General features: G+C 44.0%; 1 protein-coding gene across 14 annotated transcripts in view; it reads left to right on the top strand.

Annotated features, from left to right (window-relative positions):
* LTBP1 (latent transforming growth factor beta binding protein 1) overlaps positions 1 to 18,192 on the top strand; it is a 405,463-nt gene that overhangs the window by 384,513 nt on the left and 2,758 nt on the right. For all 14 annotated transcript variants that reach the window (XM_047745652.1, XM_047745654.1, XM_047745653.1 and 11 more), the window contains one exon: positions 14,235 to 14,357. In XM_047745652.1, the coding sequence (XP_047601608.1) occupies positions 14,235 to 14,357 (123 nt within the window). The remainder of the gene's footprint in view (positions 1 to 14,234; positions 14,358 to 18,192) is intronic.

The raw sequence follows: 18,192 nt of genomic DNA, 5'->3' as shown, positions 1-18,192 counted from the left end.
AGATAGAAATGTAGAGATAAATTTGGTGCAGAAATTCTAGTTCTGGGGATACGAATCATGCTTCTACTTGAGTGCTGGGGGTGGGGGAAATGTAATCATTATAGCATAAGAAAAATTTTAAATCAATTCTGTCACTAGGGAATTTTTAAACTATGATATGTAAGTATAATTAGGAATAAAAACTGTGGTTGAAAAGCCATCTTAAATTATTTATAGTTTACCTGTTTTCAGTTTTAAATTACTTACATATTTCTTCCTTCGTTTCATTATTTATTACACACCTGGATGCACTAGCCAACAAATTTTGGAACAGATGTACAGTTTGCCTTTTACATGAAGTATAAATTTTAATTCTGTAAAACTAACATACTATACAATTATCTTACTAAATTAGAAGAGTTTTTTCATAAATGTTGTCTCAGGCTAATGTGTATGTGATACCCTTATTTAATAAATTCTCCATTTGCTGCAACACCAATTTTTTTAACACTTCCTGATAGCTAACCTACCCCCAATTTTTTCATATGGTTTTGCAAAAGGAAAAGACTTTGGAATCTGATTCTGAACAATTGAGCTGGTGATTTCTTCCATATCCATGTCCGGCTCTTACATATTCCCAAATATCTCTGTGTAAGAAGTTTCATAATACCCTTGGAGGTGTGAAGGAAGGCAGGGATTTGAGTCATGGACTGAACTTGAAAAAATATCATAACTGGGCAGCGGTTCCAAAGGTCCTTTCAGCAGTCATGGCTTAAAGCCTTTTCCAAGAAACATGTTTCCAAAGAATGTTAATAATAACTTTGGAACATCCTCCAACCGAGGCACAGTGAGTGGTCACTGCCTTCGGCTGAGGCAGCCCAGGGATCTCGTTCTCTTTCTGCTTCTTTCTTTCTTTCTCGTTTCTCCGTTCTGCTTCAGTCGGCTGCTCTGGACAAGTTACTTTAGTTTCCTTTATCCAAAGGGGGATATGGTAATTAATATGGTAATATGGTAATTAATACTCTCTGAGTACAAAAGCATTGATCATTTTTTATCAGCGATCCTGAATATGATGATTAAAGGAAGCGTAGCTGTTAATAAATTATAGTGGAGCATTGAAGTCGCCCTGGAAAAATATAAAAGGCCTCCTAAATTCTGGCTACTAAACCTGCACACATAATGTCTGCCGTAGATACATAGAGCAGTAAGTGGTCCCGTTCCCGGGGACGTAATCCTTGGTATCCGTGGAACTAGGTTGAATGGGATACTGTATGGCATGGCAAGTGAGCAATTTATGTTTCTTATGGAAAAGATGTATTTACTTCCTCTTACACCTTCTAGAAAGGAGTAAAAATGCTTTTCTTCCTATAAGAGGACTGTTGCAAAATAAAATTTAGTAGCAAATTAGGCAGACACAGCTTTGTGATGTAATCATTACGTCAGTTTTCTTGTTTGTCAAATGGCAGCAGCAGCAACAATAGGTTGTCCGAGGGTTAAATGTGATAAATGTATGGGAGATGCTTGGATCACAGGAAATGCTCTGTAGATGTTAGCAAATCAAATCTTGTTCCAGGAAATGAGTTGAGCTGATACTTCTCCCCACTGCTACCTTTTATTCGGTACTAGAAGTCTTCTTTGAAAGGAGGCAAGAATTAAAGACAATGAAAAATTGGAAGAGTGTTTGGGGACTCACAGAGTCAAAGGGCTCAGTGAATCCCAAGAGACACTGCTCCTTTCATGCCCTTCCAGTCTCCAAAGCTACGAATATGTAAGCTAAGGGAGGCTTTATGGCTGGAAAGGATCATTTAATGTTGGCTTTTAGATGAACATTCAGTGTGTTCAATGTATCAATTTTTTTAGTAAAAAAAGCAAAATAATGTTAGAACCTAGATTTTCCTGAGAATTTATACATTTTGCCCTGCTCCTTATAAGTCCATTATGTTTATAATAAGATCAAACTTTATTTTCTGATGAACCTTTAAATAAATCAAGGAAGAAATAAAACTTTCCTTTAGAATGACTTCTATATCGAAATTGTGTTAATTAACTCTCTTAACACTTTGGTCTCCGTTTATAAGTTTTATCTATTTGATTTTCTCTCCAGGACTTTATATATACTGGAAAAGGAGAGCCCACAATCCTAATCAGCGTTTTCTTCTTAAGTGCTGAAGCAGCTTTTATAAATCTAATAAATGAAACTTAAAATGACAAATTTAATTTTTAATAAGTTTAAATCCTATTTACCAATATAATCAAGTTCTCTCAATTCTCATTCAACACAAGTCCTAATCTAAAGTCAGCTTTATTTCAGATTAGAATCATAAGGTCTCTCTGTCTGATTCTCTATTACATGGTCCTCCGAAACATTATAAATATACAAAATAACAAAAACCTAATTCTCAAACCTTAACAGAAGAGTATTCCTATTCTAGGCTTCATGTACATCGTTACTAGCAGAATTTCCACCTCAGGCCAGCTGAAGTCACTGGTTGGAAAGATTCATGGCTGTGATTGTCCATTATTAGAGAATTGGGACCATCACGTGGGGCGTGTATAGTCCCGTGGGAGTCTCAGCGTCCATGTGTGATATGCTGGGCACATTTCATTCCTTCCATGTGAGCGGGGTTTCTCATCTATTATTTTTATAATCAGTATCCTCTAGTACAGGGACTCTGAAGAGAATAATAGGGCAGATAAAATTAGCAAAAGTTTTTCTCCCATCTGCGCGTGACTCCCCGTAATTTACCAGCTCACCCTGGTGCTCACCCTGCGGGGGAGATTCCCCACCACCCTGATGGCTCAGACTGACGATTAACTTCCCTTGTGCCTGTAAGGTAGGCTGGGGGGTCAGAGTTCTCCAGAAAAACTGACCCAATAAAAGAGGGATTTCTTGATTGGTTGATTCATTCATTCATTTATTATAAGGAATTTGTATATAAATATACAAATACAATATACAAATACAAATACAATATACAAAATAAATATAAATATTTGCATTTTGTGGGCCTTCTTCACTGCCCGCTGAAATCACACTCACGGAAGGACCTTAGTTTTCAGTTCTTCCCCCTCCCCCATGCATGCTGGGGAAGGGCAGGGAGGAGGTAGAATACTTAGCCCTTAGCCAGGGGCTCCTCCCACCCCCCCGCTGGGCGGAGGGCAGGTCAGGCTGTGAAGAAGAGATGGGACTTGAGGGGGGGAAGGAGTCCGCAGGGATGAGTGACAGAGAAGCCTGCTACAAAGAGGAGGGTCAGTGCCTCAGAGGAAGAATACTAGAAATGAAGCTAAAAAGTGCATTTTTAAAAACAACCTTGCTTTGGGCAGGTGCATCAGACAAATAGAAAGCACCAGACAAGTCAGTCACATTCAGGTTAAGATCATACGTTGTAGTCACTGTTTAAAAACATTTTTATGAAAAAAAATAAAAATAAAAACATTTTTACGAAAAAAGGAAACCTGGTGTGTTTTCGGAGTAAGGACAGCTAAAAAGGAAAAAGAAAAAAAAAACAAAACGAATAAACACGCCAGCGACAACCCAGCCCTAATAGTGGGGAGAACAGACTCCATCTCCTGCCATAGTACTGGAGACAGCTCTCTGGAGGTGTGTCCTGGAACCAGATAGTACCCAAACCCAGTGCCCTGGGGTTCGGGAGCCAGCATGGGCCTGGAACACCAGCTGCAGACCTTGCTAAACTGCAAAGCAGAGTATTAACTCTTCTGAGAACCGGTGGAAACGATTGTCTCAAGGGCTCCCGAACAATGAGAGAACAGTTCGGTGTGAGCAGAATTTGATGACAGGATTGCCATTTGGGGTCCTGAGCGCTTCCGAAACTTCAGTTTGCACACAGCTTGGACTTTGCGGTGTCCGTTGTATTCAGTACTTATTTTCTTAAAAGCTGTACTGCCTCGAAGGGCTAAGAAGGTATTTGGCCCCATTCTTATATAAAATACTCTGAACAGAGAGTCAGTTTGATTGTGATGTCCTATTAGATGTCCTATTAGAATCTTTTTCCTTTAGAGACAAAGCAGAACAATTAAGACATACACATCAAATGAGCCATCTGCTGACAAAAAGCAACACTTCTATTTTTTTTTAAAGATTTTATTTATTTGACAGAAATCACAAGTAGGCAGAGAGGCAGGCAGAGAGAGAGGTAGAAGCAGGCTCCCCGCCAAGCAGAGAGCCCGATGGGGGGCTCGATCCCAGGACCTAGGATCATGACCCGAGTGAAGGCAGAGGCTTTGACGCACTGAGCCACCCAGGCGCCCCAACACTTGTATTTTTAATGAACAAGCGTTTTCATTTTCCTCAAAAATACAATGTTTAGCAGCTCGGGCTTTCTCCCTTGAAATCAGAGATTACAAATAGGCAGTCAGTTTCTAGAAACACCTTTCCAGTGTTATTTTCTGTTCAGTGATTTGCTCCGCGTGGAAATTTTGCTTTCACATATTTTAAGTACAATTTGCTGCTGTGATGATTTTTGTTCCCCCTCTGCAGTGATAAGAGGAGTTGGAATGTCCTCGGAGGAGGATGAAATGTGGTGAATGGAGCTGTGGCGAAGCCACTGCACATAATTATTGAAAGTTGCATTTTATGTTTGAGGTTTTGAATTCAAATAACATTGTGCTTGTTCTGACCTTTTCTTAATTGAACTTATGAGACAGCTGTGCTTAGAACAAAGCTGCTGGCCACCCGTGCCTCTGACCTCTTGGCCAGAATAGGCAAGCCTGGCAGAGCAGGGCTACGAGGAAGTTTATCTGGTTTCCCTTCAGGCAACACCCAGTTTGGGCCTGTGATGTTTGGGAGAAAAGCATCGAGAAAGTGCTTAGAAAGCAATCACACTCCTGTGTGATGACACAGATCTGCAAGGAGTAGAAGCTAGGGAGGGCACTGTTTTGGCTCCATATCAGTAGCCAGTATCTTAAAAGAGAAGCAGATTTCAAAAGATTAGCTCACTGGGGAGCTTAGGACACAGCATGCCTTCCTCCTGCTTCCTTCTGAGATTCAAGTCTCAGTGGCCTGCAGAGCTGTTGTGAACGGTGGTGCTGGTTGTGCCCTGCTCCACTCTAGAAGATGCCATTCACATGGTCATCTGTGAGTACCTACAGAGCGTAGCTAAAGAAATCACTGCCAGGAGCAAGAGCTACCGAGACGTTATCTGATTCTGAATAGATCCAGAGGGGAAGGTAAAAGAGAGTCATTTCAGATTAAAGTAAATGGCAATATATAGGAAAATCATCTTTAAAAAGCTCAGTTTTACTTTGTACTGAGTGGATAATAATATTGGTTCTGTTTAGGATTACTTTAATATTCTATAAATTACCTAGAATTTGCCCTTCAAATTATAACAGATTTAACAGTGTATCTTTATCTCATAACCTTGAGATCTGTATTTCAGAATATTAAGCTAGTTTTTTTTTAAAGATTTTATTTAAGAGAGAGAGAGAGAGACCAAACACACAGGGATGGGGCCCGAGGAAGGAAGAGGGAGAAGCAGGCTCCCCGTTGAGCAGGGAGCCTGCCAACATGATGCCCAATCAATCCCAGGACCCTAAGATCATGACCTGAGCCAAAGGCAGACGCTTAACTGACTGAGCCATACAGGCGTCCCTCAAGCTAGTTTTGAACAAATATTAATACAGCTTTCTTTGCTTCAAAACTTAAAAGAACAATGTTAAAATACTATACTTTGAAACCTAATCACCTTTACCCTTATATTTTAATAATTTGTTTTTAGCAAAAGAAAATGTTCTATTTTGAGAATTTATCCTCACTTGGTCTTTGGAATATCATTAAATTTTTCTGGACTTCCATTTCCTCAGCAGAGAAGTGAATGAGAGACTAACCTTACAGGTTACACTGACTTCTTACAGTGTATTAAACTCCATGATTGTCCATCATTCTGGAAACATCTAGGTGAGCATCGCTGAACTCGATACTGGCATCCCGTGGTGTTTACCTTCTATCACAACCACACGTTTCCATGACAAGTTGTCTTCCCTGGATTCTGCAGCCTAATAGTAAAGATTTTCTATTCAGGATCATAGACTATGTAAACTAGAAAGGCCCACAGAGATCAATGAGTTTCCTCATTTTACCAGTTAAAAATAAAAAGGTTAGCTGAACTCCGGTATTATTTTTGGTTCTCATGACTTTTTAATTTTTTTTTTTAAAGATTTTATTCATCTATTTGACAGAGACCACAAGTAGGCAGAGAGGCAGGCAGAGAGTAAGAGAGAGAGAGGAGGAAGCAGGCTCCCTGCCGAGCAGAGAGCCCAATGTGGGGCTTGATCCAAGGACTCTGAGATCATGACCTGAGCCGAAGGCAGAGGCCCCAACCCACTGAGCCACCCAGGCGTCCCATGACTTTTTTTTTTTTTTTTAGGTGAAATTCACGTAAGAAAATTAAGCATTTGCAGTTTACTTTTTTTTTTTAAGTGAACTCCACACCCAGTGTAGATCTGAACATGGGGCTTGAACTCACGACCCAGAGATCAAGACCTGAGCTGACATGAAGAGTTGGACACTTAGCTGACTGAGCCACCTAGGTTCTCCATAGAATTTTCCATTTTCAAGTGAACAGTTGAGTGGCATTTAGTACATCCCCCGCATTGTACAACCTCCCCCTTATTCTGAAGCACACACTTAGCTCCTATTTTAAAGTAATTCTTACTTGGTTAATGCAAAAAGAGAAAACCCAGTGTATTCCTGATACATACTACTAATTTTTGCTATTTGTTGCCTTCTCAGATTGTCACTGCAGAGTGATATTTTTTTTAAAGATTTTATTTATTAATTTGACAGAGATCACAAGTAGGCAGAGAGGCAGGCAGAAAAAGGGGGGGGGGGAAGCAGGCTCCCTGCTGAGCAGAGAGCCTGATGCGGGGCTTGATCCCAGGACCCTGGGATCATGACCTGAGCCAAAGGCAGAGGCTTTAACCCACTGAGCCACCCAGGCGCCCCTGCAGAGTGATATTTAAAGAGCAGGAAAGAATAAAATAAAATGGTGTAGGTGTCTTACAGTTAGAAAATATGAGGTAAATCAGTTGAGAAAACGAACATGTTGAACTGTCCTCTTGTTTGCCTGTTTATTGTACTGTTCAGTCTTCTCCTATCAAACATTAGAGGTTACCTCATTCCCATGTCCCCTGTGATTGCCTGAATGTAAGACTTGAATGCTCTATTTGCAAAGCCCTGGGTATTTAGAAATGGGGAAAACTCTTCATGCCGTCCTTAATAAGAAATTCACAAGAGATCAATCATTATTTCAGGGTTTTCGTACGTGGCATGATTTAATACCATTACAAGTGTATAAATTTTAGATCCAGGTTTTAGAAAGCAGAGGGAGCCTCCACTTTTTGGCATTCGTACCCAACTAATCTGTCTCTCCGGGAGAGTCCAGCTAAATAAACAGCAATCTGTTGGCAACGCAAAGAGTGACTGAACTTGGAAGGGCAGCGTTCGGTGACTGCTGGGGTGGGGGAGCCCGGCTGGTCTGTGGTCCATGAGTTTCCTTAGAGCATTAACATTTACGGGAGTCCCACAGAACATAAACCCTGCCAAGACTTTAGACTTCATTACCTCCCTGTCCTCGACAAGTACAGTTTAATTGAACATTAAGCAATTTGATCTCTTTCACCTAATAAATCGAGCACATTCAATAAACATAAATCCTGCTAATGATAGAGCTGACCCTGGTGGGGCTGAGCTCATCAGCATTCATGGTTATTACTCTCCCTGGAATTTCAGTTGCAAATGCTTATGGCCGAACTACGGACTTACCTGGGGCTTACGGTCTAGGGAGCGCACTGAATAATTTTCTTTGCGGGGTTTCTGAAAGGCAGCAGTGGAAAAGAACCTGGTTTTGCAGATGGACCAGTTTCGATTTGAATCTCTCACCTAAAGTAGGATGAGTGACGGGATAAATCAGAAACAAAAGAGTTAATTGTGATAATTTCATAGGGTGTTCTGAGATGGAAGTGAAAAATGTGTGCAAAAGCTCACAGCAGCTGACGCAGGGAAACTAAATTATCCCTGAGAGCTCACGTTCCTTTTTCTCCGATGTTCCTAAAGAAGGGATCTAGAGTAGCCAGTGTTTACATGGTACTCTTTTTGTTTCTCTTAAGCTTGCTTTTTTTTTTTTAAGATTTTATTTATTTATTTGAGAGAGAGATCACAAGTAGGCAGAGAGGTAGGGAGAGAGAGAGGAGGAAGCAGGCTCCCCGCTGAGCAGAGAGCCCAACACGGGACTCAATCCCAGGACCCTGGGATCATGACCTGAGCCGAAGGCAGACGCCTAACAACTGAGCCACCCAGGCAACCCTCTCTTAAGCTTTCTTATCTGTTAACATATGCCTGTGACTCTGAGTTACCTTCTTCCTCCTCTTCACCTAGCTGGCCTCCGCCTTACAGATGCTCACCTCCAAGGTGAACCTTCCTGGCTGGCTGCCGTCATCACCTTCTCTGTGGTCCTGATCAACTGTTGCACATGTCACCATGTATGCACCCTTGTTCACAGCATCGTCGTGACCTTCCTCTCTCCCATATCCCACCCTGCCCGTAATAACTCTCCGTGTCTGGCGGAATGTGTGAATGAGTCAGTCACAGAATGAAACAGTGACTTGCCTTTAAGAGTGCAAGGGCAGGTACCCTAATCCTGTTGAGCAGATGAAGCTCAAAAAAATAGGTCCAGTCCGAGGAACTAGAAAGCAGAAAAGCAGCACTAGGACCCAAGACCTTTGACTCTGGGTCCTTTTCCTTGTTAGTATACCCTGTTTTCTCTCATAGCTCAGCAGGTTTTAATATCCGGGAAGCAGGGTTACGGCCTCTTCCCCAGGCTCTGTGGGTCAGAGTTTTTTTTCTGAGCAGAATATAAGTAGAGACCCACACACCCACCCCAAACAGGTGTCCAGCTCCTCAGGGTGTGACATGGCCGGTGGAATGCTCACTCACGGTCCTCTGTCATCGGTGCTGGCTGGCATTTTCTGTCATTGGCGACTGTGTTTTTAACCTCAGAGTTTTTGCTGATTTCAGTCACAAATGCCTGTTTATACTGCCGGCTCGGCATGCTCGCACGGAAATGCTCATTCCATCCTCCCTGTCCTCTCCCTTCGTGTCCTGCTTGTGCGTCTGTGTTTTCCAAACACCATCATCAATCGGTAATACGTGTGGAAGACTCTGAGAAATTTGAGCAAAATATGACCGGTTCTTCTTATTGTAGGAGAATCGGTCCTTGGTCCTCCTCTATTTGAAAATAATGCCCTTCAAACTTCAGAGCCCTGAATTTTTAGCCTCGATGTATAGACAGTGAAATGCAGCCTCGTCCTCATTTCTCAAAGCAGCTGGCTTTAATCTGTCTCAGGACTAAAGCTTCACCTCCCGGTCTCCTCACATGCCAGAGTGGCATCGTGGCGTGTGACGGTCCAGACCAGCCCTGCAGATGGGCCTGTCATCAGGAGAGATTTCCTGCCAGGATAGAGTAAAGTGCTTCTCAGTGCTGCTGACAGCAGAGGCCCCAGACCCAGTGGCTCCAGGGGGTAATTTCTAAACTTTTTTTTTTTTTTTTTTTTTTTCCAATTTAAAATCAAAGCCGCACCATCTGTCATAGGAATCTTCCATGCCAGGGAAAGGAGTGTGATCGATGGCCTGGATCTTGTTTAGACCAGGTTGTGACGGTGTCCCTGCCATCCCATGTGTGTCTTTCATAGCTTTGAGCAAGACCTTCTCATTTGTCCTTGGGGTGAAGAATGCACGGCTGGCTTTGAGGTGTGAATATTTCCATTTCCTGTTCATTTCACATTCGTATCGGGCTAGATCCCAGATGAACACATTGTATGGTGGCTCAGAAATGGTATTTGCCTCAAGTATTAGCTTTGCTAAGCCAAACTTTTCTCTGTATCCATCCCTAGGCAACGGGGCACGTAATCATCATTGATGTGTTTAAGTAAAAGGTGTTTTAGAGAAGGCACAGTATGTGTTCATCCCCACACGCTGAGCTGGGTGAAATGGAGAGCTGAGGGAGTCTTGGGTGCTCTCCTGGGAAGTTGTAGAATTAGTTCAGGGATCTGCTTTTCCTGGGTTCTGTACCCTCCGCCCACCACAGTTCACTGTGTCCCCAAGCTGGAGTGTAGCCATGTCCCAGCCCTCGGGATAACCAAGGCCATGCACTTCCAAGCTAGAATGGGCTCTGGTTGTGGCTTTGGAGTGCTCAGAGGCCCAGCAGGTGCTAGAAATGATGCCCATGCACAGTTCCTGAAGGGGATGCCTTGCTGAAGTCTCAGATAATTCTGTGATACTCCAGTCGCTACCCTGAAGAGGATGAGAAGTCTGTGTACTCAGGACCTCGCTAAAGGATTCAGGCATATACTGAGAGTTGCTGAATGTCAGTCCCCTTCTCTGAGGTCCGTTGATCTCGTGTTTCTGCTCTCACTGCCTGACCAGGTAATTCAGTGTGTCAAGGCAGCAAATCATTCTGTCCCCTGTTGTTTGAGATCAAGTCCATGAAGACATCTTCCTGTATTTACTGAGCAAGAGTTTCCCTCCATGTATTCAAAAATTCCAAATAAGAGGTGCCTGGGTTGCTCAGTGGGTTAAAGCCTCTGCCTTCGGCTCAGGTCGTGATCCCAGGGTTCTGGGATCGAGCCCCGCGTCGGGCTCTCTGGTCATCGGGGAGGCTGCTTCCCTCTCTCTCTGTCTCTGCCTGCCTCTCTGCCTACTTGTGGCCTCTGTCTGTCAAATAAATAAATAAATCTTTAAAAAAAAATTCCAAATAATTTTGAAAGAATATTTTAAAACATCTAGAGCGTGCTTTATTGCTCTTTATTTTGCTACGCACTTCTTTGCCCGCTGACGACTGCCTTTACCTTTTGCTGACACTGAAACTTGTTCTTTTCCTGTCTTTGAAAATCCTTCTTTATTTGCACTTAGCGATTCTTACCTGAGATAAATTGGAACCCCCGTTTCCTTGGTGATTCAAAATTCAGGATAGTTCCGTAATGCTATCTCATTTTCATACATCAGTAACCCAGAGGTAGACAGATGAGAATTGTTACCCCTGTGTGACAGATATGGAAACTGATCCCTGCCCGGAATTGCTAAACTGGAAAGTAAGTGGTTCAGTCAGGTTTTGAGCCCCAGCTTCTGGCTCCAGAAGAGCCTGTGTTCCTCCCGTCACCCCGACACTCACTTCACCCTTGACCCCGGCCAAGAATGAGAGCAGATGTGCACGACGGGAAGGGAGGCACAAATGGATTAAGGTAGACCAGTCCGTGCTTCCAGAAAAATAATTCAAAGTGCATGTCCTGGTGATGATGGGAACGTGGCACATCTCAGATACGAAAGAGCGTATGTTTCATGCAGAAATCATGTTCTGATAACTGACCAAGACTGTTTTGAAATGTGGAATGTTTAATGTGTAAGAGAAAGTAAGTCAGCAAAGGACAGTAAGTTCTAGAATCCCAAAAATGCATGGATGAGGAAGAAAGGGCTGGGAAAGAAGATTCAGTGCATCCCTGAGGTCCCCCCCTCCTCCCCTTTACCAGCCGGGTTCAGTTAGAAGCCCACCTTAGCAACTGCGTGGTAGTGCCCAAACATAGCGTACAGCTTGCTTTCTTGACGCCTTTGGGCAAGCTCTTTCAAATAAATCCCAAATACCTTTTCTGGCAAAGTAAATCCTACTCGTCGTCTTCATTTCGGGTCAGGTGCCCCCTTTCCCAAGCAGCTAGCTGTACCTCCCCTTCACACTTCCCTGCGGGCCCTATTCTTCTGCAGTACCGGCTGGTGAGGTCTGGGAGGGGAGGGACCCGCTCATTCCATGGAGGAGGAAGGATGATCTAGGGGAAGACCCAGGCCTAAGGGCTAGGCAGCCCTGAAGGACCCAATGTCATTCAACAGCTCAGGACCCTCAAGGCTCAGCAGGGCCTCCCCACCCAGCAGAGGTCAGCTAGGACTGTGCTCAGCCACCTCCGGATTCAGTTTTACAAAATAAGAACATGAATTTATTTTGAATACCTGCTCTTGATCCACAAGCGCTGCTTGGGTGTAAGATACTGAACACTCCCCCTTTCAGATGTACAACGAACCTACAGAAAACGTCAGGAAAGAAAATGACCTCAGCTCTGGAAACCTGTAAACACTCCGGCAATGTTGCTCTCACGGGGAAATCCTTAATTCTTTTTCGAACTTGAAGCGGAACCGACAACCATTTGTGTTCTCTTTGTGGGTTTGGGGGCAGGGAGAGTTGAGGATCTTTTTCCAGGTTTAGCTGTTTCCTTAATGAAATTAATATTTCTTTTGAAATGGTTTTGTTCAGAGGTGTTGGCGTATCTGGGGTCCATATGCTGTTCCTGGAATGCTTTCATACAGGGAGAATTTGAGGAAGGGGCAACCATAATCCTACCAGTCTGGGGTCTTTTCTGGCCTTATGTTTCCTCTGTGCAGTTCTGGGAGAGAATTGTGAGAATGTATGTATGTGCATACATGTGTGCTGGCGCGAGCGCACACACACACACACACCTTTGCCTCCTTTAAGTGGGGACAGAAAAAAAGCCCGAGAATTCACACTATTGCCCTAGTGCATTTCTTTTTCTTTTTCTTTTTTTTAAGATGTTATTTATTTATTTGTCAGAGAGAGAGAGAGCACACAAGCAGGGGGAACAGCAGGGAGAGGGGGAAGCAGGCTCCCTGCTGAGCAAGGAGCCCAATGTGGGGCTCGACACCAGGACCCTGGGATCATGACCTGAGTCAAACGCAAATGCTTAACCCACTGAGCCACCCAGGCATTCCTGTCCTAGTGCATTTCTTCAGTTTCGTACGTCACAGGAGGAAACAGAAGAGAGGAAAACTACCCCCAATTTGCGGTCCGGCCAAGTGTGGCTTTTGCCTTGTGTGACTGTCCTGAGTGTGTCCATCCAGTTCTGGGGCCTCCAGACAGGGCTCCCCGGTTCTGGCAGAGCCTCTGAAGTCTGAGGAGCCCCAGGATTTTCACCATCCTGGATAAATCCTTGGGCAGTATATTTCGGTGCAACATGTGTCCAGACCGTGAAGCACCCCCTTCTAAAGCTCTCTTCTCTAGACCTTGCCACAACTCTGCTCCAAAACTCAAGCAAGAGCCGAGGACCGTGAAATGCCTTGCACGCTCAGTAACCCCGGAACATCTGGAAAACCAAGATCCCGTGCGCCAGCTGGGTCCTGTGAGGGAACTACTGGAGAGTTTGGAAGGTGGCCTTGGGGCTGACGCAGCTTAGAGTAGGAATATGGCCTCTGGAAAGTGGTAACTGTAGAAGGATCTGTGTGGGGTGTGGAAGAGGTAAAGGCAAGGGTTTCAGAGGAGCTGAGACAGTAAAGCAGAGGTGATGATGGTGTCTCTTCGTAGGCCGGTGCGAGCGTTTCAGTGCCTTAACGTGTAGTAAGTGTTTAGAACGGTGCCTGGCACAGAGCCAGCGTCCTGGACTGTGAGCTACTCTTATTGCTACTGCTGTTACTACACTGGGACGGTCGCCGTCACCGTTACGGTAATACTTTGTTCATCCAGACCCGGCCTTGAGTGTAGAATTAGAGTAGTCATAATACATGGGGCGCCTGGGTGGCTCAGTGGGTTAAGCCTCTGCCTTCGGCTCTGTCATGATCTCAGGGTCCTGGGATCGAGCCCCACATCAGGCTCTGGTCAGCTCAGCGGGGAGCCTGCTTCCTCCTCTCTCTCTGCCTGCTGCTCTGCCTGCTTGTGATCTCTCTCTCTCTGTGTGTCCAATAAATAAATAAGATCTTTAAAAAAAAGAAAAAGAATAGTCACAATACGGGCATCGTTGCCAGGTTGTGTTATTTTGGGATCACCAGAGATCCAACTTTTCTGTCACTTCTAAATGAACACGAATGTCCCTGTCGGTAGGAATGACTGTACCTTCACGGCGATAACACCTGATGGTTGCAGATAAAGTCTTTCCTCTAAAACGCCTGCTGTCCTCTGAGCGCTGGCTCATGTCACGGTTCCTTACCCTCCTGGAACTCGGCCTACCACCGGCTCGGCCGCTGCGTTTGGTCTTCCATGTAGGATCTGAGTGACGCCCTCCAGCATGTCATTGTTTGCGGGGCGACTATAGCTCCCCTAAAGAGTACGGAGACAGCTCTGGCCCCAGTGGTGCACATGTGTTGGGGGGCGGGGGCTGGGCCTGTCCCTGGTGCTCTGAGCTGTGAGGGTTATATCCCGGTGCCAGCAAACAGCCATGATGTCTCACGCGGCTTGTCATTTCCTTCTCAGACGACTATGCCCAGCTGTGTAACATCCCCGTCACGGGACGCCGGCGCCCATATGGACGGGATGCTTTGGTGGACTTCAGCGAACAGTACGCTCCAGAAGCCGATCCCTACTTCATTCAGGACCGTAAGCCAAACTTTTCAGTTATGTTGAAGCTAAGCTGTGGTTAAAGGTTACCCAGTGATTCTCAGAAGGGAGCCCCTGGGGATTTGTCAGACATGTAAGCTTCTGGGCCCCACTCTAGACCTACTGAATGGGACACTGGGGTAAGACCCCGAGGTTTTACCCGTCCTCTGCGTAAGCCTTATGCATGCTCAAGTTTGGGAGATATTGGATCAAATTATTGGCATGCTGGTGGGATACTGATAGGTCCACTTTTTTTAAAGTTAAAAAAAAAAGATCTAATATCCATAACAAAATCATTTCTTTATCCATTCCATGATGGTCTAACATAAGGGGCAGGGTTTCTTGAAAGCCTGGGTACAACTGCCATCTTTTTTTCACACAAGGAAATGACATGTCAACTGTGCCAAGTTGATCTTTACAGGTATTTTAGAGTGGGAGGTAAAACAATTGTGCTTCTGGTCAGAAATTGTGAGAATCCACTCAGGGGGGATTTATTAAGTAAGGAGTGATGCATGCTGGCTTCTCCAAGATTTGTGTGCAGAGTTTTTTCCGTGGAAGGTGGAGTGTGCCTCTGGGATCCCTGATCCCATTTAGGAAAAAAAAAATGACAGTTAACGGGAGTGTCCTGGATAAGGAAGCCACTCAAGCTAAAGGTTTCTCTGGGGGAAGCCACAGCTTTTCAAATTCCAAATGCAGTATCGGAAAGAATAGGTTGCCTCACGTCAAGAATGGGAATGGGGAAGTGTGGATCCCAGCTGCCTCGTCCACATCTCCCAGAGGGGCCCTCCTTGCAGTGGGGAAAGCAACACCAGATTTTCCAGGCAGGGAAATCCCTGCAGACCGGGGAGTTGGAGTTAGGACTTTGGAGACACTGCTGAATTACAGACACAGTGAAGCCTTTTCTTTCTTTGGACCCTGTTACCTGTGAACAAAGCACACTAGCCATGACCTGATTCCCGAGGAGCAACCCAAGCTCTGTGGCTACGTTTGGAGTAACTTCAGTTCTGAGTCAAAGAGTATTTCCATTGTTCCCTCCCCTTCTCTTTCCTTCTTCTGCCTTCCTTTGTTTTTTGTGTTTTTTTAAGGGGGGTGTTGATGGAAATATATATTGATAATTCTCCAGAATTAACAGTGCTTAATGAAAACAGCCTTGTATCTGTCCTGCCGAGTTGATTAACACAGCCCTGTGGAACCCTCACCCAGGTGTAGAACATTACGAGCATCCAAAAGGCCCCCTGAAGCCCTTTCCCAGCCAGGCCCCCCGCCCCAAGCATAACCAGTCTCCCAACTTCTTTTTTTTTTTTTTTTTAAGATTTTATTTATTTATTTGACAGAGATCACAAGTAGGCAGAGAGGCAGGCGGGGGGGGGGGGGGGGGCGGGGAAGCAGACTCCCCGCTGAGCAGAGAGCCTGATGCAGGACTCGATCCCTGGACCCTGGGATCATGACCTGAGCCGAAGGCAGAGGCTTTAACCCACTGAGCCACCCAGGTGCCCCTCCCAACTTCTAATACCTCTGATTTTTGCTTTTAATCAACAACATACAACCATGCACTACTTCAGTCTAAAGACACTGACAGGTGTAAAACTGTGCACTTACAATTTCTGCACTTACCTATGACTATGTTACAGGCATAGTCAACAGGCATCTACCTTTAAATAAAAAGGGAGAAGAAATATTAAGGTTGAAAGGAAGCCCAGCTGGCCTGCCCCATGAATCCCAAGTAACAGGTTAAGTCTCTAAGCAGCTATGTATGGCACAGTCACTTGGCTCCTGTGTGCACCTCTGTCACATTAGGTAGAGTCCAGATTCCAGGAATCTTCATGTTGAAATGTTCTGACTTGTATACTTTATTATTATTTTTTTTAATGCTGATGTTGCTTTAAAACTCTTTTCTAATCCACTACAAATGTTAAGAAATAAACATGTTGGTGTCACATCAATTTCCTATTTAGCAACATACGAAGCTGAGATGCAATTCTTAGACCTTGACCTTTGACTATGTCAATGTCCTTTAAACTTATAACAGGTTATGAGAAATAGCTCCTCCTTCCCAGACCAGGAGCAAGGACTTTCTGGCCCTGCTGAAGAAATGATTGTATTGGGTACAGAGTAACACAGAGGGAAGGCTGAGGTTTCTTATCTCCTGACTTCTGGTTATTTAAGAAAGTTGAACTGATAGCTTGGGGATACCTTTGGTTAAGGCAGTATTCTATAAAAGTAGAATCTCCTAGAGCAGAAATCAGTTTTTTCTTATAAAGGACTAGAGAGTAAAAATTTCAGACTTTGCAGGCCTGCGAAAGGTTCTGCGGGTCTGCCCAGCCCTGCTCGGATATCGCGAAAGCAACCATAGACAACATGTCAGCGAATGGGGATAACTGTGTTTCAGTACAACGGTATTTACAAAAGTAGGCAGCCGGCCATATTTGGAGCAGGGGCTGTACTTTGTGGACTCTTCTAGAAGTATTTTCGGGAGTCTACTTGATGTGTGTGTTTAGGAGTTTTCAAAATTTAATTCCATGTTTTAATTTCTGTAATAATCAAAATTTTTAGTATTTATAAAGTCAAAATGATTTTGCCCTAGTACCTAGAATTTGAAAATATTTTCATAAATTAAGACTTTATTTTCTAAAGTATTTTTCAAAACTGGCTTTGGGGCCCTAAAGACAAAATCTGGATGGATGGCCTTTCACTTTTTTTTTTTTCCTCCTCTTCAAAAATTTTTAAAGGGCCTGTCATGTATGTGTTAATTTTTTTTATTTTTTTGTTTTTTTAATTCATTTGCCAGAGAGAGAGAGAGAGCGAGCGAGCAAGCAGGGGGAACAGCAGGCAGAATGAGGGAGAAGCAGGCTCCCTCTTCAGGGAGCCCAGTGCGGGACTCAGTCCCAGACCTCCAGGATCATGTCCTGAGCCAAAGACAGACATTTAACGAACTGAACCACACAGGCATCCCTGGGTGTGGTTTTTTGTTGTTGTTGTTGTTTTTAATTTTAAAATCACTTGAGTTACACCTTGCAGCCCCGCATAAGCAGTGATGTTTTGCTGCCCCCTGCAGCTACACTGGAGAATTACTTCAGAGGCCAGATGGAGAGTTACAGCCATATTTTGAATTTTTTTTTTTTTTTAAAGCAGATACATGATGAGGTTCAGAAGTGGGGTAGGGGGTGGGGGGAACGGAGAGCCTACATCAACAGTGTGTCTGTGTCACCGTGGATTTATATTTACAACTTTTCTCTCTAGAAAGAGAGCTGAACACTCGTGATTCCTGTTAAATCTGTTTTTATATTACTAAACCCTAGCTCTAAATCAGTTTAAAGATATCTGAACTATAAAAAGAGCCAGACAAGGACTTCTTTGTTTCCCTTAAAAAAAAAAAAAAAAAGATTTTTGGCTTTCTAAACACAAGTATGATGTACTTTTCTCATTTATCAGAATGTTTCGGGTCCCTTTTACTGTCTTTATCCTTTGATCTCCTGAGAGCCCTTTTGTAAGGCTCATTCCAAAGCTAGAGCAAACAAACAGACTTTATGGGGCAAGGCCAGCCTGGCTTTTCACTGCTTTCTGGGGAACTCCAAATGAAAAACCACAGCCTGAAATTCTCTGCAGATCTTCTGAGCAAATGTCTGCTGCCCTGTGATAGTGACTTCCATTGGTCCCATCCTGAAAGATGTTCTGCCATTTTGCCCTACTGAGAAACTCAGGAAATTTGGAATTTTAGATAAACACTTCTGATAAGTAAGGGCAAGACCAAAATCCATACTTTATCATTTTTTGTGATTTTAATATACACTATCAGAATTCAAGATGTGGGGCTACTCATGGACAATATATACAG

The sequence above is a fragment of the Lutra lutra genome, chromosome 9, assembly GCF_902655055.1.
Source record: "Lutra lutra chromosome 9, mLutLut1.2, whole genome shotgun sequence".
Classification (NCBI taxonomy): Eukaryota; Metazoa; Chordata; class Mammalia; order Carnivora; family Mustelidae; genus Lutra; species Lutra lutra.
The sequence above is the reverse complement of the archived record's forward strand: the minus strand, read 5'-3'. Positions and strand labels throughout refer to the sequence as shown.